This window comes from Gavia stellata, chromosome 19, assembly GCF_030936135.1.
Source record: "Gavia stellata isolate bGavSte3 chromosome 19, bGavSte3.hap2, whole genome shotgun sequence".
NCBI lineage: Eukaryota > Metazoa > Chordata > Aves > Gaviiformes > Gaviidae > Gavia > Gavia stellata.
Window position 1 is genome coordinate 9,361,946 of NC_082612.1, and position 20,644 is coordinate 9,382,589.

Consider the following 20,644-nt stretch of genomic DNA (forward strand, 5'->3'; position numbering starts at 1 on the left):
GCTGCCCGCGGGGCGCCGACCCGCCCTCGGGTCCCTCCCTGCCTGGGAAGCGGTGGACCCGCAGGTGAGCGGGGCTCCCCTAATGCACTTCTGAAGGCAGCCCTGCAGCCTGTGCAGGACCGCATGGGAGCCCAGCGGCCGCGTCTGGATTCCTTACACGTCTAAGGAAACGGGCTGACAGGGGGAAACTCTGTTCCATCAATTCCGTAAGCATTCTGAACTCTTCCTGAAGGGGAGGAAAAGAAAATGATCTTAACTCGCACACAAATCCAAGTGGATGTGCAGGAGGCACACAACATAAGAAGAAACTTTTTCCCCTTGCCTTCACCATCCCTAACGTGCAATTCTCCACAGTATCCCCCCACAAAGAAATCTCGACAATAAGATCTTATCCAATAGGCTGACGCAGGACTTCCAAAGCCACCCTCAATGCCATTTTCTTTGCGCTAGCTGGGAGCCGCTTAAACTTTACAAGAAAAACACCATCCCATCCCGCAGTATCCAAGAGAAGCTCATCTCCAGTTGTTCTGTAAAGTGCCCATTTCCTAACGTGTTTTCTTGGCTATGTTGATTTATTTCCTACTGCAAAGAAAAACTACACTTTCTCTCTATGCCAACTCCAAACAGCTTTTGCTATGGAAACTAACAACTAATTATTAACTCGGCTTCTCTCCAGCTCAAAGCACCAAACTGAATAGTCGCTTAAAATCCATTCCTGTGAACACTGGGGGTGAGAACACTGAGTGCAGCAAGGAGGGCACACTGGAATCAGCCTGTTCCTGCACTGTACTCTGAAGCTGCTTTATGAGCAATAAATGTGCCCATACGCTACCAGGGGACCCTCTGGTACCTAAAACCCTGTGCATGCATTTGTCAGTGACTTAATAGAAAATGTTCTGTTTCAAATGTTCTGTTGCATTAGAAACCTGCTGCCCCATCGTATTGCTTATATTAGTATACTTTCAGTGTAATAAGGTACCATTCATATTTGAAACACTTGCGTGTTGACTGACTGCAAATAAGGTTTTCTTTCATGCTTGATGTGCCTGCTATGCATAGCAGGTGATCCTAAAAAAAGCCTGTAGATTTAAAGTGAAGTAAAAACAGTACGAAAAGATCTTATTTGAAATTACAGCTGCTTTTCATGCTAGAGGAAACTCGTAACTCTGTGAGACTGTTCCAAAAGAATGAGATGGGTTAGTCTTCCCAAATTCTTCATGGCTGTCTTCTGTTGTTTTCATGTTCTTCTTCTAAAATACTTTCTATGATCCAGTTGCATAGAGGGAAGTTGATACAGAAAGCTTAAAAAGTCAGAAAAAACAGTATTTCATTTATTGAGCACTAGAGTGTTTTCTCACAAAATTTCTGTTCCTTTGGTCACAAAGGTAGCCTTCATGCTCTGTTTAGTCTGTTTATATGTAAATATCCCAATTAAAATGACAATCCAGTATCACTATTCCATTCATGCCACTTTGCTATTGATGGTCTCTATGCAATAATGTCAGAAAAGCTGTGAACAGAAGATTTTGTAATTGCGATCTTATTCATGTAGTTCTATGTAAACCTTGTAATGACAAAATCTTTTTTAATAAGGAATGCCTGTGAAGTGTGCCTTTTGTCTTTAAGTAAAGAAAGACTTAGGCGAGGTAGGAGAAAGCTGTATCATTGTCATTAATCTTGAAAAAAAGAGGAACTTGTTTCTGTCTTGTTTTTGTTGATGCTGTGCACTGGAGGAATAAAAAAATCAATAGGAATCAATAGCTGAAAGGTCTGGAATGTCACTCCTTAACAATCCAGATTTTCTGTTAGTTTTTCTTCAGATGTTTGTGTAAAGCAGGTGTTTGCAGCAAGAAACAGAACTGTTAAACAAAGATGAAAATATTTTCCTCTTAGTTTTATCTGCTTGTAATGTTATCATGTTATATCTCTAATATATCATGTTATGTCTGTCCAGTTGTTGACAGAGCCTTCCTGGAAATATTGTCTGATTTGAAAACAAGCAGAAAGGAAAAAAAATGAAACAATAAGATGTCACTTAGGCCTTCTTGTTTCTTTATCAATAATGAAGAGCTGTAATTTGAAGTATGGAAGGGGAGGGGGAAAGCAAAGGAACACTTAAAATGCTGTTGATACTCATACTCAGTGTAAGAAAGACAGATTCAGCTATAGTCCAGGTATATCCAGTGAGATTTGTCTTGCAGTACTACTATGGCCTGTTTATACAGCCTACACTGTACAAAAGAGGCAGAAAGCTGGCAGATCGAGTCATTAAAGCATTCTCCCAGTTTGGAGCACTGTTCAGATAGTACAGAGATAGCACTGCAGTCCATGCTTTTCCCCACGCACACTGGCAGTTAGCAGGGGGAATGACCCTGAAGAAGAAGCGGAGATTGCTGAAAAATCAGGGATCTGATGTAATTCCTGGATAGTGCATTGGCACCTCACGGGCATAAACTGAGTACTCCTAGGTATCAAGTAGCATTCACTGATAGCAGAAGCAGCATTAGTTTGCCCCAGTATACCAGAGGCATAACACTGCCCCAGTTCTCAGCCCTGTGTTAAGAAGAGCTCAACTACATCCATGATTCAGGCCCGACACGCCTGCGCAGTGTCAATCAGTGAAATCAGTCTGGCATATCATCAGTGAATCATGGGTCCTGGTAAAATTGTTAAGGCCTGATTAAACAAAGCCAAACATGACAAGCTTTGAGTAGTCAAAACACTAATCCTAAATTTTCCTGTGTTCTTCCATCTAGCTGCTAGGAAAGACTATAACTCTAGCCTCATTTCTTCATCATCAGGTTGAAAAAATGAGCTGTCAGTACATAATAATGAAAAAATGTTAGTAGTTTAAATTGGACAATGATTGGAGTAGGGGTTTATAAGTATCCATGCAGCAGTACCAAAAAATAGACTTACGCCCTAGTTATTTTCCTCCTTTATTAGAAAGAACCGGTATATCTCTTTGGTGTGTCCTCTTTTAACTACAGTCTACTCCTGAATATAAATGTGGATCAAGGATTTTTAAGGCACAATAGCTTTTGAAGCAGGTTAAGCCAAAAAAGCAACAAGGAACTCTTGTTCTGAAATGAATTTCCACACATGGATTTAGTTCCTTGCAGGAAGAGCTAATCAGAACAACCTTAAGGCAAAAGAGAGTGCTTTTTAATTATCCACTTTTAAATGCTCATTAACCAGTTGCCCAGTAAGGGTGAGCAGTAGTATTGATGCCAGTGATGCCCTGTGGCAAATTTTTACCATCTGCTCGTTAATAACAGCAACCTAGCATAGAAGGCTTACGGGTTCCTTACTGAGAAGCATCAGCCTAACCACTTGGACTAAGCGTAAAGGATCTGCTAGAAGACAAATTATTTCAAGTCTTTTCCTAATATTTATGCACAAGAAATGAGAGGCTTTCCTCTCAAAGAGGGATTGTGTGGGAAAATCTGTGTCTTCACTAAAATAAAATCCTGCTGTGTGAGATATATTACATCTTACAATCTTTAATTGTTCCCACAGCAGCAAAAATTCCACATTCATTTCCGAAAAATACTTAGGTGACTCCCAACTACCTCTCTGAGTGGACCAAAATCTTCCATCATCCTTTCCTTCATGATATGGTTATCCCTATAAAATAGCAAGTAGTGTAAGACTGCTGCCTCCTTTTTAGAGAGCCTATATTTCCCACTTACTGAGCAAACAACTGGAAACAATTAACCAACTCTTGAACTCAGTGAAATTTAACATAACTAACACAGGACCATCTGGCATAGACTATCACTTCCCTACAGAAACACTTCAGTGTGCTGTTCAGTGTATTAAAAGTGCTTGCAAATATAAGCAGAATTAGGAAGGGAGGGTGGGACAGTATCTCACCTACCTCTACTAAAATTCTAACTCCTGCAGTATTCCTCTTAGAAAATTGTAACTCGTTAGGCTCTTTGGGAAATGCTGTTTATGCAGACTATTTTGTTTTCACAAAGCAAATTGTTTGGGAAGTGAGGTACTCTTAAAATATTTTTTCCACCTGTTCTTCTGGAAGCAATAGAAAGAATGAAAGTTGGTGCATATCTTGCATTCTGACAATTGGAAACAACCAAAGATCTGATTTTTTTTTTTTTTTAAATTGTCTACCACATATGGATTATATACTTTGTGTGAAGTGGTTGTTGCTAGCTCAGATAGGAAAAAACCCTTAAATTATCTACCATATCCTGTCCTAAACTGAATGAAACCATATTAGAACTAACTTTTTCTTTAGGTAGCGAATGTTTCTGTCTCCTCCTTTGGACAGGTTTGTAGTCTTAAAATCCACGCAACAGTGATTTATTTGTAAAATCAGGTCTTGTATGGGCACTTCAGAATGGCCGCAAAATTTAATACAGGTATCTTTGACTACTCCAGTTGAAGCCTTAATCACATGGATATGAGTCCAAAACATTTTTGTCTGTTAATTCACTTGAAATCGCATGTTAACGAAGACTTCCCTAAAACAACAGGAATTTCATACCAGAATTCTGTGACTCCTACATAGTGCTCCAGCACTATAAAACCTCACTGCTGAAGCTGTGCAAATATCCCACTGAGCAGAGATTAAATCTAACGCATTAAAAATGTTCCAACAGTTACTCTCCATCCCTTTCCTTATTCACCATGCGTGTCCTCACAGGTTTACTGACATAGCTACACAGCAAGTTGTCTGCAGGGTTGCCATGGGTCTTGTTTTTCATGGATGTGAATAGTTTAAGTCCTGAAAATTGAGTAGGTTTTTTTTCTCTCTCTCTTGACTGTGCACGATTTTGCATTTGTAGACTACATTGACTGCTTTAAGGTGCCAAATCATCTAGCTTGTTTGGGTCTGTCTCACATCCTTGCCTCTCCTCCCTAACTGCTCTCCTCACTAACCTGAACAGAAGTTACCTCAGTTTCTCATGACTCTTTAAATTATTATAATGGAGCATAACATAGAAGCACAGAAGGATTCCACTGCTAGCCATTTGACTTGATGAAAATGACTGTTTACCTCATATTTCTTTCTCCAAATCAGTTTTTGATTATAAGCAATGCTTTGAGGCTCGCCCCAGGACTATGAGTTTCATTAATAGTCTCTTTTATGGGACCGTTGCAGAGACCTTGATACCAGACCACTAAATAAATAGTCTGTTCTCCATTATGTGTTCCATATTGACCCACTGAAAGACTTTCAAGGGACTAGTGAGATTCAGCTGTTTGTTTTGAGGAGGTAAACGGGGAGGTTGGGCGCTTTGAAATGTTTATTATTGCCAGCCAAAGGAGGCGGGCGAGCTGGCCTTTCTGCCAGATGCTGCCCTAAAACGACAATTTACCTCCTCCCGAGGCGGGCCTGGTGCTCTGAGGCCCGTTGCCGGCTCCTCCCGGGGCCGGCGGGCGGCGGCGGGGCTCTCCGTGGGCGCGGGCCGCACAGGCGGCGCCGCGACCGTTAACGTTTCGCGCGCGGCGGCCCTGGGTAGGACGCGGCTTCAGGCTTCCCCCTGTCTCCATGGCGCCGGGCCGGGGCCGCCAATGGGAAGGGCAGGGCGCGGGTCACGTGTCCGCCGGGCGCGCTGGGGTGCGGGTGTCATGGCGTCCGGGGGGGAGGGTGGGAGTGGGTGCAGAGCTGCTGAGGGGATGGAGCCGTCGAGGGGAGAAGGCGTTGAGCGTGCGGGCACCGGTGGCGGCGGCAGCAGCAGCAGCAGCGAGAGCGGCTCGTGCGCCACCTCGCTGTCCGCCAGCTTCGAGTAAGGGCGGGGCGGGGGAGGGCGAGCGGCGGTGCCCCTGGGGCGGGGCCGGCGGCGCTCCCTGCTCTCCGCACCCGCGGGGCCGGGCGCTTTCCGCGCGCGGGTCGCGGCCCCGGCCTCTCTCGCGCGCTGCCCCGCCGTAGCGGAGCCCGCCGAGGAGGCGGCCGGTGGGCGCGAAGGAGCGGGAGCCGCCGGTTCGAGCGGTGCGCTTCTCCGCCCCGCGCAGCCGGCTGCCCCGCGCCGGCCCCGGCGCCTGCAAACGCCTCGAGAAGGAGGCTTTTCCCGCAGTTCCCTGAAACTTAACGAAGAGCCGTTAGAGCCCGCGGGCGCTGGGGAGGGTGAAGCTTTGGTGGTGCCGTGTGGCCGGGCACTGAGCACGTACTCGCCTTCCCCTGCCCCCGGCTCCGGGAGGCTTTTCGCCAAGCGTACTCGGTGAGCGGGTTCTCCTCGGGCCGCCCTCCCTGGCTGCCCCGGCTGGAACCAGGCTGGTGCCTTACAGCGAAGAGCGTTACTGGTCGTGGTGGTGCGCTGCTCTCGCTGGCAGGGACGCGGTCTGCTCTGTAAAACTGCGTTTCTCTGGCAGAACCCCAGAAGTAACGCGGCGAGCGGCAGCACTAGTTCGGCCAGCGGGCAGCCCTGGGGTTGATTGCTGTATCCCAGCTGGACGCTGCCTGAGGAGGAGACGGGGAAGAGGGACTTGGCTCATGCACTGTAAATGCTTTAGCATTGGGATGCAGCCTTCCTATTTTAGTGGCCTGTCTTTTGGGAAATGGTAGGTGAGAAGACAACTCTGTAATACCAGTAGATATTTTGAAGTCATATATGCAGCCACTGGGGTTTTCACTTACTTTATTTCTTACAAAAATTTACTCTCCATCTGTTCCCTGCATTAAAGCAACTCTGCTTGACAGTTCAAATGTGTATTTCAAGGTCTAATCAATGGCATTTTATTTGGCATGTTATTTCTGTAATGCAGTGAAGAAGAAAAAGAAGATTTAAGTGGGAGAGGTTTGAACTGCGTTTTAAGTATACTTTGTTCTGTAGTTGTCCCATACCTCTGGCTCAGTGAGAGACAAAGCTGTTGGATATACACATACCCTATTTTGCTCCTATGTTTATAAGCCGGAATTCAACTGTAACACATTTCTGCCTGAAGCCATGTTTTTTTTTTTCCTTTTTTTTCCTTTTGTCTGTGTTTGGGGTTTTTCCCTTTCCAATTCTTTCATCTAAAATGCCTATTTACTGGCGTTATTTATATGTGTTCAGGGGATAAAGCTGTGTTCCACAGTTTTAACACAGAACACAATGTGTAACACTGTTGGATGAATTGAAATGCATCTTTTTTATCACTGCATCAACAGAACTGTGAAGCTTTAATTTTAGGTCCAAATAGTTTCTTCTGTTGGACCTGTAACACTCCGGCCTTCTGAGAACAGAAACAAGAGTTAAGATGTGACTTGTAATGAAAAGGGAGGGAGAAACAGAGTAGTTTTGCAAAGTAAGAAGTACAAAGATAGCTCTGTTGGCTATTTTGAAGATAACGGTATTTGTTCCTCTATAGATTATCTGTATGTGGTTTTATAATAAGTCATACTTGATTAAATTAAAAAAAGAAAAACTTTGGGAATGTTTTTCTGAATTAAAAGTTACTGACTTCAGAATGACTTCTGACAGTTGAAACTGTGCTGCTTGATACTACAGCTAACATGGGCAAACCAGGATGCACCAAGGAGCTTTCATGCAAACGTAGAAATAGGGGTGATATCAGTGCTTCTTTGTCAGAGCCATGTGATTCTGTGCAAGGCCCATTTTCAGACAGAGCTGTGAAGTGAATGCTTACATATGCCATTGTGAAAGTAGTGTGGGGTTTTTTTAATATAGTTTTGTCTATTTTAAGAGTTTAACATTTGCTGTTACTCACTAATTGTGGTGGATCAGAACACCTCTAGGCAGCCATAGCTATTAAGAGGATGGCAGCTTTGCATATACCAAATTGATGCCTCAGTCTGAAGCTGTACTTTGTCATTGTGTAGGCAAAGGTTGGGAAGAGTAAAGATGATGATCTTAACTTCTGCGAAGTTTCATATGGGTGGAATTTAATCATATGGTGCGGTAAGATAGTTAGCCCTTGATTTGTTGTTTTCTTTAATGGCTTTAAAACAAGGCTTATAGATGTTAACTGTTTATTGTTTCTGAGTTTCCTTGGGTGAGAACAGTCTGCTCTTGCTTCAGAATCAGAACTTGGATCCTTCGTTTCTAGTATATGTTTCTTCCATACCTGGGACAATTTCAATTGGCACAGTTTTTCAGACATTTATCCCAAAGAAGAAATATCTGTGTGGGATCAGTGAAACTGCTCCTGGAGGAATGCCGGTCTTCCAGTTTTTTAGATCCCTTGACTGAAGCTTCCAGACCTGTGTAGAAGCTCAGGTTATTGTGTAAGTGCTTGTTCTGGCACAAGGGGAGTGAGATGGAAATGAGAGTTTTGGGTTTCTTTTTTTTTTTAGCTTGGTTTAAATCAATCGTGAAACTACAGCATTAGGGAAAAAAACCTGTCATCCTAGGTGCAGATTCCTTGTTTCAGACTTTGCTTTTTTAGGTGTCTGTAGGGATCTGTATTCAGAAAGTGATAGTTCCTTTACAGTATGCTCGTGAAAATGCCTTCAAGGAGAGCAAGTCATGCCATTGTGACAGTTTTTCAGTCTTCTGTCTTCATCAGCTTATTTGCATAGAGTGACTTAGTTATATGTGCTCCTTCTTGACAAGCCTTCTCTCTGGAGTGCTTCTGAGTGACCCAGTCTAGACACCACAACCCCCGTTTTTTTGTTGGTTGATATAGTAGGTTCTAATAAAAATAGACAATGAAGCTGGAGAACATGAGTCTATGAACTGACATCCAAGCTGAAATTTTGGCATCTACCCCAAAGAAGAAGGAGCTTTTCCAAAGAGTACAATCCCTTTTAAAGAGGGAATAAAAAGGCTGTCATACCTCACAGGAGTTTCTGCTAACCCAAATGTTATTTCTTTGTAAATTTCTGCTGTTTCCTTTATCAATTTTGTTTTTTTCCCGAATTTGCTTACAGGTACCAGAATGCAGGAGTACTGCTTAAAAAACAAACCAAGGAAAAACTCTGTCATGTTATTTCTTACCCACCACCTTTTGAGAGATGTTGGATCAGATAATTTTTGGCCCTAACAGCCTTTAGATGTTGTTATCATTTTGATACTTTCTTGAGTAAGATACTCAAGATCTTGAGTAAGACTCTGTAGCAAGATGCAAACTCTGACTTAGCCTTGACCATCAGGAATAGCCAAATTATCACAAGTGGTGGCTCTTCTTTTAAAACTATCAACTTTGGCAAAATAATTAATAAACGCAGAGGAAGTGCCTGATATTTCTTCTTGTCTGCAACATCCATAGACTTCTTTAAGTCACTGGGGTTCCAGGAAGAGTGTAATGCCAATGTTTCCTATATTCTTAGTCCAGCTAGGTCCTCTCTTTGGGCTCTTAAAGGTGTGGTGTCTTTGTATAATGTTCTCTCTTCAGCTAAACTTTGAAGCTGCATCACTTATCTGTGTGTTCAAATTAATGCTCTATTTAAATTATGTAAGACTACTTTTAAACAAAATTTGCATCCTTTATTCAGTAAAATTAGCTAGTTCTAGTATAAAGTGTATGAATGTATGTTAACTTTAAACAATTAATTATATTAATTATGATGTAAGTCTCCATTCTAGTTTTTCTTTATTTGATTTTTATCAGTGTGGTCGCAGATTCATAGAAAGGGAGACTTTGTCCTCTAGTCAGGAAGAATGAACTGGTCTTGTCTGTTCCTGAAAATGTTCCATACAGAACGTCCCAGATGCTCCTTACATTGCCTGCTAATGCTGATTTTTTTTTTTTTTTTTTTTTTGGTGTGTATGATCAAAAAGCTCTTTAAATATTTAGGTTAAATACTTTGGTAAATTAAACCACTAAGTACTTTGACTATTATTGATCCTTATCCTTCTGTAGTAACACTCTGTGGTTCATCTTGGGGTGGGTGAGTGGATCATTTGGCCTGTTGCTTCTTAGCTATCATTCTTTCTTTGGGTTTTTTCTCAGCCAAAAGAGTATGATTTCCTTCAGTCTCTTGCCCTTTAAAACATGTTTATAAACTACTTAATATTTGTCTCTGTGCTCTGGGCTTGTTCCAGTTATTACATCTTTCTTAAAATGTACTATCCAAAACTGGACATGGTTGACGCATCGCCATTGCCAAATTAGGATAAAAATTTTTTTGTGCTGTGCAGATGGTACTCCTGTTAATACATCCTGGAGTTGCCTTGCCTTTTCTTTGCAGCAGCTTGGTGCTACTGACTTAGTGATCCACTCCAGCTGCTAGAACTTCTATAGCAGTGCTGCCTCTTTACTTTTTTATTGTGTATTTTTGCATGTGAGCTTAAGTATGCTACTTTGAACTTGTCTTTTAAAAAGCATTGCCTAGATTTTGTCTTGGGGTTTTTTTGTTACATTGAGGTGATTTTTAAAATGTTAATCTTTTGTTTCCAAAGCACGTGCAGTACAATCTGTCTTACAAATGCATAAGGGAAAAAAAATAATGGGAGAGAACAAATAGGATGGCATTTTTTTTCCAAGAGAAAGCCCCATCATGCCCATGAATGTAATTACTAATTAAAATTTGTATGTGAAAGAAATGGTTTGGGATTGGGTTTTATGGTTTGTTTTCAGAAAAGGGAATACTGCTTTTTGCAATGTCCGTTTTCCTGTAAGGTATTTGAAGAAGCTGTTTTAACATCCGAGAAGGATGTCTCTCCTTGCCATATCCATCGCTTGTCTGAGAAGAGCTCTTCCCCTCATGGCAAACTTAAAGCTGTCGAGCTTCCAATATTCAGGAACCAACATTTTTGTTTTCCTTTTGTTTCCCTTGCACTCTATCCCTTCCCTACTTGAAGTAATCAGATGTCACTTGCATAGCAGTCTTCCTTGTCAGAGCTGTCACTGATCATTCTTCTTTCTTTCCCAGTGACCTTGAGCCTGAATGGTTGGATGGTGTGCAGAAAAATGGGGAATTATTTTATTTAGAATTGAGTGAAAGTGAAGAAGAAACTCTGCTTCAGAACAGCTGTCCAGAAATGCCGACAGTGAATCATGTCAGGTTTCGTGAAAATGAAGCTGAAGTTATTCAAGAGGGATCACAAAAAGAAAAAAAGTATGAACTGAAGAAATTGACAAAAATATTAAAAAAGAAGAATCTTTTACCAAAGCATTCTGGTAAGAAAGGCAGTGGAAGCTGTAACCTGCACTCCACTGGTCCTACTTCCATATTGAAACACCAATCTGCTCAGAAAATGGGTGTCACAGTTCAGCAAAAATATAAAGATGTGTACGTTTATGTAAATCCCAGAAAACTCAACAGTGCTGGAGAAGACAAGCAGCACAGGCTGCTGGAGGCCTTAGTAGGGATTGTCCATCAGTCTTCATGGAGCAGCAGAAGAGCAGAAAAACAAGGCAGGAAGGATAAAGTCATCAGAGGAATCAGTGAAGAGAAGCTTGTAGTACATGGCTTGGTGCCAGGTAGTTCAGCAATGAAAACGGGTCAAATCTTGATTGGTAAGTAATCGAATGAATAGTCAACTTCTGCACTCTTCCTTTAAAATGAAGATTTTAAATACATTTTTTGAGGCAGCTGACTTGAATATTCCTGAGACATAAACAATTACTTACAACAACTATTTTGTCAGTTCTTGAGATATTAATTTAAATAAACAGTTCTTGAGGTATTAATTTAAATAAACATCATTGCATCTGATTTTTTTACCTATTCAATTTTACTATATTAGTGGTTTTAAGAACACATGACATAAACTAGAGGGTGTTAATATAGTAAGGAGATGACTATCCTTGAAGCATACAGGGAGTGAGCAGCTTGAACTTGGAGCAACAAATTGCCCCCCCCCCCCCCCCCCCCCCCAATTGCAGAATTTGCTCAGTAGATAAGTGGGACTGGGGAAAAAAACGTAGTCTGCCAAATACTGTATTTTGTTTTCATTCTTTTCCACACCATCCCCCTTAGGTAAAAAGCTTTACTGTATATGCTTTAAATGGATTTTGTACCATAAAAATGAGGAAAAAATACTGAGTAAGATATATTTGTATGTTACAAACTTTCTGCACAGCCTTGTTTGGATATTCTTCTGTTTAGCAAGTATAACAGCTGCTTCTGGAGCAGTTGTGATCAGAAGGCCTCCAAATACATAGTGGGGCTGCAGTTTGAGGAGGCAGTGAGCCATATAGCAGCTCTCCTTTGTGTTGGTTTGGCTCTTGTCAGACGCTTCCATGAGCCGATGCAACTAAATAACCTGGCAGAAAACTAACCCAGAAAAAAAACTGCCTGTCTAGTTTTTGCTGGTGTAGCAAGTTAAAGTTGGGTCACAGAAGCTCTGACAAAGACCTGAGCGTGAATAACGGAGGGGAATGAACTTCTGTGGCTGGAAGTGAAGGAGCAGAAATACTCCCGCTTCGGCATCAAGAGGCCATTAAAGGACCTGTCACTCACAAGACCCCAACCTCAGAGACAGTAAATGTGAGACAGCCAGCCTACATCTGTAAAGGGTGGAAGGTTTAATCACCCTTGAAGTTGGTCCCTGGTAGGGAGAGAGCAAAGATGTGATGTTGGTTAGAAGATCATGAAAATCTTAATACTATAGTAGGACAAATTCCACAAAATCAGCATGAGTGCTTTTGAAATGCCAATGCTGTGTGTGTAAAAAGGCAAATCGTGCTTTGAGTAGCTGATTCTTCTAGCACGTGTGTGTGGTAGGGATGCTAAAGAATACTCCAGAGGGAAAATTGGATAACTTTCAAATTTTACCAGAAAGAACTGATTAGTCAAGAAGTGGGGGATGCAGAATGAGGGGGAGGAGGGAATGAGTTTCAGCTTGATCTGATTAATGGATTTAATCTAATTAGTGTAAGAGTGGGTCTTTATAACCTGTAAGTTAATTTTGGGACACAAATTTGTATATAACTGCTTGTTTGTAAGAGCAGGTGTGAAGTCAGAAAACTGTAAGCAAATACAAGATCCAGGAGATAAAGCTAATGTTCTAAATGGAGGTGGTACTTCATCTGCAGCCCTTAATGCTTCCCGGAGCTAGTGAGGACAAAAACTGGGGGGGGGGGGGGTGGTTGTTTTATTTTAAATAGAAGAACACCTAAATTAATCTGAAGAGTCTAGTAGTTTAATATGTCCTGGGCTATCATCAACCAATATTGCCTTGGTTTTGCACATTGGAAACAAATACTTCTAAGCATACTGTAGTTACTCAGCTCTTAACTGGGAAAATGAGCTGTATTCTGTGCCAACAGTATAAAATGTATGATTTTCTTATAAAAATACTTCAAATTATATATCTGTAGTGAACACATACTCTGGAATTTTTATGTGGTGTCTAGAAATAGGGATGTTTTGCATAAATTAGATACTCAGGTTTCAGTGCTGTCTGCATGAAGAGTATACAGTAAAAAAAATTTTTGTTCTGGTCAAAAAACTGTCTGGTTTACTGTTTCTGCATTGCGTATCAGAGGATGGGATAGCTGTGATATACATCCAAAGCCTCATTTAGAAGCAACTGTAGTTGAATAGATAGCCTCCTCAGATCTTCACAGGATCTGAAGTTGGACAGAAGGTTCAAGAAAAATACAGCAGAACTCTGCTTTTTGTTGTTGTTGTTAAAAGTAAGTTTTAGGAATCCTGTTGTGAATTGTGGAAAGAGTCAGTAAAGAATATTTCTGTGGTCAGTCTAAAATTGAAGTATTTGCACAAAAGTTAGCAGCTTCTTGAGCCATCACTAATGAGGAATATCTGATCAGTATAGCATGGTGCCTGCTGGCTGGTTTGGTTAAACTTTGTTCATCTTCATTGACTTGCATATGGATAGGTATTAACCTGTTCTTGTTTTGCTTTTTGGTGTTTTAATAGCCTTCAATGGTGCAGACAATTTTTTGTAATAGTCTTTTGTGAAGCAAATACTAAATATATTTTCCTTTTGAAATACATGCTTTAAAATGACATACTGTCGTCTTCCTGGTGACTGGTTTGCAACACACATTTCAGGCAAACAATCTTGACTCGCGCAGTTGTTACTGAATTTAATTTTTTGCCAATTAATACAAAACTTAAGATCACTGTTTCGCGTACTGAGAAGATGTAAACAAAACAAGACCCCAAACAATTAAGAAAATGCCTTTTTCCCTGCCTTCTCCAGGCTCAGCTTCAACCAAACACTTCTCCTCTCCCCTTTCCCAGTCTCAGGTACCCTTGTTTTCACTGCATGTTAACACTGTGTGTCCCAACCCCTTTGGTGAGGTAACGGGTGGCACAAGAGGGTGGGATTGTGTGTGTGATGTTTTCCTTCCGCCGCTCCTTGCTTCTTTCTTGTTTTCCTGTTACAGCATGACTCCTCCAGAGGCCACAGCCCTTCAGGGATGGGTCCCTTCCGTGGGCTACAGCACTTGCCCTAGTGACTGCTGCTCTTTCTTAAATAAGTTTGGGCAGAGGTGCCGTAGCTACCCTGGCTAGGCGATGTTTTGGTACACAGTGAGTTGCTTACACCAGCTTCAGAACTGGCTACCAGCAGCACAAGGCAGCTCATGACCTCCTGCCACGCAGTCACTCCTGCAGCACCCCGCTACCAAAATCCTGCCAGTTATGCCCAACAGAGTATTCTAACTCTCCCATCTTATTTAAAATTTGAGCTGTCTAGATTATTTTTCCCAAGACTTGCGTTTGTAATATGCTAAATAATAACGAAGGTACTGATTACTTAGAATTTTCATTGGCAAATTAGTTAATTTGTCCGTGATAAGTGTGGTAACCACTTAAATGGCTACCACGGTTGAATCATAAGGGTGATGAAACTCTCTTCATTTTTTTCACTCCAAATAAACAGTTACAAAGTGATTATTGCTTTAATATTTTTTAGTAGAAATAACTGCTTTTTCCCCCTTAAATAATCACTTTCCTCAGGTGGCTTTTTCAATTTATTCTGAAATGTGTATCCCTTATAGCTTTGAACATTTAAAACATCTGTTTATTATTTGTGCACTACACTTTTTTTTTTGAGATTGCATATGGAAGTCGTAAGTCTTGTTGCAGTACTTCATTAACCAAGTAGAATGCAGGCGCTGACCACATGATAGTAAATACAACAGTTTTGCAAGCTAAAAAAACTCTGCAGCTTTGTAACTCTGTAAAAAGATGCCACTCTATCCATGTGTTGTTTATCAGTTCATTTATCTTCTTTTTTTATATTTAGTGGTTCAGCATCCATCTTAAATTTTCAGAACAAAAAAAGCCCTCATTGATTTTTAAATTCTTGCTGTCACTTTCATTTTGGTTAAGATGAAATACAGTTGCTTTTATCTCATGGTTTTTAAGTGTCTTTTGTACTTTTGGCAAAACTTTTTTCTTGCTTGAGTTCATTACTAACAATATGCAAAGCTTGGTCTGCTATGTAAAACTTTCTAGTCTCATCTTTGAGTGTATCTTCAAAGATAAAAAGCTCCACTAAATATTCACTTTTAGATCCAGGCGAATAAGGGTTGTGATAGGAAATGCCATTATAATTTGATATCCCCCCCCCCCCCTCTTCAAATTGAAACCTATATGATTCACACCAGGGGATACTTCTTATAAATGCTGATGATCGTCATCTTTACTATAGTGCAAATGGAAAAGTAATTCCAATGACACTGAAAATACAGGAAAGCTCTTTTCAGTAGCAGAGCATGCTATTGTTACCCTCCTTGAAACTATCTTCTGTTCTTACTGCTCTCATCACCGACTATCTGAATGGTTTGCATGAATTGTCTCACCTGATCAGTAGGCACAATTGTTAAAAAAGTGTGAAAACTACCCAGGGACGGGGATTAATCTTGGATGGTAGTAAAGATGGGCTATAATAATTCAGTTTTGAACAAGTATGCAAAAGATGCAAGCTGCTGTTGCAAGCTTCAGTTGAAAGGTCCAGAGCCCAACCCCATTTACTGACAAATGCCTTTCTAATCTAATAATTCTGTTGATGTTATGTGGGAGAGTTATTTGTTTGTCTTCTCCAAACAAAGAAATGTTTAAGTAGTAATCTTTGCTCATTTTAATTTTAATAGTAAAACCACAGATATTGCTGTTGGAGTTCTGAAGTTTTGGTAAACAAGGCCATCATTGCTAGAAAGCCAAGTGTATCTGTTAGATTTCTGTAACATAGACTAGTGGTTCAAAACAGTAATCCATTTATAAAAATTAAGCAACTTGCAGTCATCTTGTGGCAGTCAAAGTAAATGCTGTTTCTGTCATTTGCAGGCCATGGAACTAAGAGCCCTGTCAAAAAAATGTCCTTGAAAGGACCAAAATACTGTGGGACTTGGAGATTTTCATGAGGAATTACCATATATGGTATACTTGTTGAAAAGGCTCTCCAAAGTAGAGATGTTGGGCAAGCAAGATAGAAATACAGAGCTTGCGTAAGCTTTGCTATGTTCTCACTGTGGAGTTGGGATGTCGTTTATGTTCTTTTAATCTCCTCTTGAAACATAACAGCATTGGTTTGGGTGAAAGCAGTCTGCTAACATATAAAGCAACTAATTGATCTGGCTTTCTTCAGGAAAATGTGTTCCATGCTTTGCCTTTTTTGGAAAGGAGTATGTGAACATTTATAAGTACTTCCACCAACTCATTACCAAGAACAGAGGAAACTAAATATCAGGATTTCATGAAAAAAGTGTCCTCAGTCCTCTCCCATGTGAAGAACATGGTTCTGATTTTAATTCAGCCAAAAATGTTCACTTCCCATCACAGTGTGGAAGTGGTAATCACTTATCCATAAGTGTCCCCTGGCTTAATGCAAAGAAGATCTACTTTTAGAAATGGTGCTTGCAAGTTCATCTCTAGGGAATGGATATTTAACAAAAGTAATAGTCCTGTGCCTTATGTGGCAAAGTGGTAGGTAGTTCTGAAAGAAACGTTTTAGGGATGCCAGCAGTCCCAAAGATTCTTCTAAACTTTGTCGTTAAAAAAGCAGGAATAATTTCATCAGATGTGTGCAAACTAGGTGTTTGAGATCAATATACACTGTTCTTAGCTATTATTGACTGGATGTGAGAAGTCTTTTCTAATGAGAAGATGGAAAGACAGAACAAAGAAAATAGGAAAGAATTCCTGCCTCTCTCCCTCTCTCTGTTCTCTAGTAAAATTCAGTTCTGCTTGGCATTGTGTGGAGAACATATAGGGACATCTTATGGTTTCTTTATGGGCTGAGAATCTTTTTATAATAAGTGATAGAACTCAAAAGCTTGATTATTCATTATTATGGGATTAAAAAAAAGCTTACTTTATTCCTTAAGGAGAAGGACATGTATTTTTCTAAAGACAAATTTATTGACTCAAGGTCTGATATCCTGGAGCTGGCTGAAGAAAATTTATTTCATGCAAATGTCTGATTCTTGTCTATGTAAGTGTATACGTCTACTTGAGCAAAAAGGAAAAAGGTCACTTTGATCTCTGTACCAAAGAAAAGTCAGTTGGAGGGGGTTTACACCCAGTTCATAGAGCACAAGGATGATTGGAAAATGTATTTGCAGTACCATCTGTACAACTTTTTTTTTCTCTCTGGTGAAATGTCTCTACATCTGAAATTCAGAAATGTTTTAGTCTGGCAAAAGTTGACTTAACTCTGCAAACCATCAAGTTGGATCAACTTAAACAACTGCAAACACCATGTACCCTTTTATTTCATTTAACATAAATTGATTAAACATTAAGTAAGTGAAATTAGATTATACATTTGCACTATTTTTGTGACAGACTTAATGTCTGAAGACCGAAGTCAGTGTCACTTTCTGTATGTTTTTCACACTGCTAAAGGGGAGGAAACAATTCTCAGCGAAAGTGTAGATGTGAAATTCCAACAAAGGAACACTTGGGTATATAAACTCTTTCGCTGGCATTAATTACCACACTCATAGATCTTGTGGTCATGTTCTGCTTTAAGATATTCTGTGTTCCTAATTTTACATGCATATTGTGCCAGTGATGTCTTTCATTCTGTTACTTCATAGTCTGTATTCTTTGAATGCTGTTGTGTTTGGCAAAAAGAAAAGAAGGAAAAAATGCAAAGACACCCCCCCACACACCCCAATTCTGGAAAGTCCATACTGATAAATGTAGATTTTCTTAGTTGTACATCAAGTTGCAGTTCTTTAATAGTGATACAGCGTTTTCTGGCAAAATGAAGGCAGCCTTACATGACTGCTTTGGCTGTGTCTTCTGGAAAGCTGTTCCATTTATGGTACATGATTACATTTTTACAAATTGAATGGAATAAATATTTACTGCTGCAATGAAAGTTTTACATATGTACATTAGGCGTTGAATAAATAAAACACTTTGGGTGTATAACATGTAAATACTGATGGATTTCCTTTCAAAGTGTCTTTGTATATTCCACCCTGGGAGATGTGGTTCAAAAATATTCCCTTAAGTGCTAAGGTGCATATATCTTCACAAAATGTGTGCAGCTCGCTCGATTGAATGGCTTTGTGGATTACATGACTTGACTGTTGTCTTTACAGCAGAATTTGTAAGGTCTCTAGTAAAACAAACAACTTTTGTTTAAACCATGCTCCAGATGAGTACAAGAGCAATTTATGCTTTCTCTTGTATTTGTGAATCTTTAATACAGTGTTCTTCAACAAAGAATGTAGTAATTCTGTTTATAATTTCTTGTTATATTAGAGTAGCCTGAATGCTCTGCTTTTGATTACTCATTTTCAAGTCCTGGGGCTCTGGCATGGACTTACTGTGAGTTGCTTTTAAATGCTGTTTTAACTTTCAACTTTCCTGTCTTTGAATTACTGTTGTGTTGAAGATTCGATAGGCTAAAACTTCATTGTGCCATGCGTCAAGAAACACAGAGGTTACGGAGAGAGCTACTATTATTTGAAATAGAAAAAACAATTTAATTCATTCCAAGGAATGGTAACATTTTTGTGTGTATAATAAAACTTAACCTTTTCTTGGTTTTGCTGTAAGAAAGTGTAGGAATGAATTTTCCTTTAATGTAAAATAACGGTGAGCAGTTGGTTTTGCCTAGCGTATTAAAGAGGAATATCGCTTGCATTTTTGGGGGATTCTGTATTTCCTTAGTGATGGTTAGTTAAGAATGATCTTTCTCTTGTTGGCCTTAATTGTGTTCTGTACCGATTTTGAGCAATCGACCTAGTACCTGGGAAGAATTCCAGTTATATTTGATGGCATTTAACAACAAGGTAGAAAATAGAAATAATGATAAAATGTCAGAATTCTTCTAAACTTTCAGATCCTGTTGTTTTTACTAGATTCTCAGGAAACAGACCTTAGACACACAGATTCTGTTTTTCCTTAGTATGCATGTCATTAATCATCACTGTGTTAATTTGAGCTGAGCAAGTCTTCTCCCTAGAACACTTGAAATACGTACTGAACCTTACAGTTGTTCAGTGCTTTATTTCTGCAGTTGAGCACATTTCTGTTGTCAAGTCAAGGCTTAAAATATAGTTATACTAACATGCACATTCGCTATGAATCCATAACCTTTTTCTAATCGCTTTACACTGCCTGAAAGAGTGATGAGCGCTGCTACTATGAGCTGGCTGAGGATTTCTCTATTGCAGGTGTAGATGAATACTGCTGTAATGCTGCCTCTGGCTTTTCACATGTCCTGGCACAAGAGAAAAGGACAGATGTCACGATTGCAGCCTCTAGGCTGGTCAGTGTGTTCTGGAATTCATATAATTCCTGGAACCCTGCAAGTGTAGCAGCTCTAGTTGTGAGGAACATGCTGGTTTAATTCACCTTTTTCAATAAGGCTCACCTAAGTGTCATGAGATATAAATGTAAATACAAATAATAAAACAAACTGTGAACAGAGGAAATAATGAACTGTCCAACTGGCTTTGGATTTATATTCTATCCACATACCTTCACTATGCCAGTCCCAGAATTCCTCCCCTCATGCCTTTCCCTACACATGGGGATAACTCATACTGCTCTTGTAATCTCATTCCTTCTCCTGCCCTCTAACAGCTTTTTGGACAAGTCAGTGTTTGCTGTGTCTGATTCTGAACTGCCCTTGTACAGACTGGCCAGCCTGGAGCATGAACAGGACAGGTGATGAGCTCAGGGTGCAGCTTTACCTGGGGCAGGAGAGGGAAGGACAAGAGGGGGTTTCTCGATCCAGCAGTCCATTAAGAGAACTCATAGCATGTCACATGACTTGTGCCTTCTCTTCCAGCTTTGGCAGAAATTTAGTAATGGGATCAAAGATGTTCATAGTACAATTGTAGAAGCCTCATTTCCTTAGAAAACAAAGCTCAAGAGAACCTAGTTTGAAAGAAAATGAGTACCTTAGTCAATCCTTTTTTCTTTTTTTCAGTCGTTTATTAAGTGTCTCATACTATATGTTACACTATTTTAAATGCTAGTATTAATCATCTTGGAGAGGATGTGGAGGTACTTTTTAAGGGAGTCTCTATGCAGCTCAAGCAAAATTAGGCTTGGTTTTCAATTTGCTTTTCCAGAGCAGCTCTTGGTATTTTTAGTTCACACCTGTAAGGCTTAAGAATAACCTTGGAATCAAGTCACTTTCAATGTTAAGAAAGAAGCTAATTTCTTCTCTGTATTTCCCTTTCTACAGACAGAAGATACAAGCTCGAAACTAATCAAGTTTTTCACGTCATAGGACAGAAAGCAGAGACAACTGAAAGTGGCACCAAAGAGAAAATCAAGTAGAAAATAAGGCCTATTTTGTTACTCCGGAGTTGGTATCTGGCTCTGGAAAGGACCTAATGAACC

General features: G+C 40.2%; 1 protein-coding gene across 1 annotated transcript in view; it reads left to right on the plus strand.

Moving 5' to 3' along the window:
- The first annotated feature begins 5,598 nt into the window (after nt 1–5,598).
- Nucleotides 5,599–20,644, plus strand: part of INTU (inturned planar cell polarity protein) — a 48,841-nt gene continuing 33,795 nt past the window's right edge. The window contains exons 1-2 of the mRNA XM_059826877.1: nt 5,599–5,756; nt 10,784–11,370. Of these exons, the coding sequence (XP_059682860.1) occupies nt 5,599–5,756; nt 10,784–11,370 (745 nt within the window). The remainder of the gene's footprint in view (nt 5,757–10,783; nt 11,371–20,644) is intronic.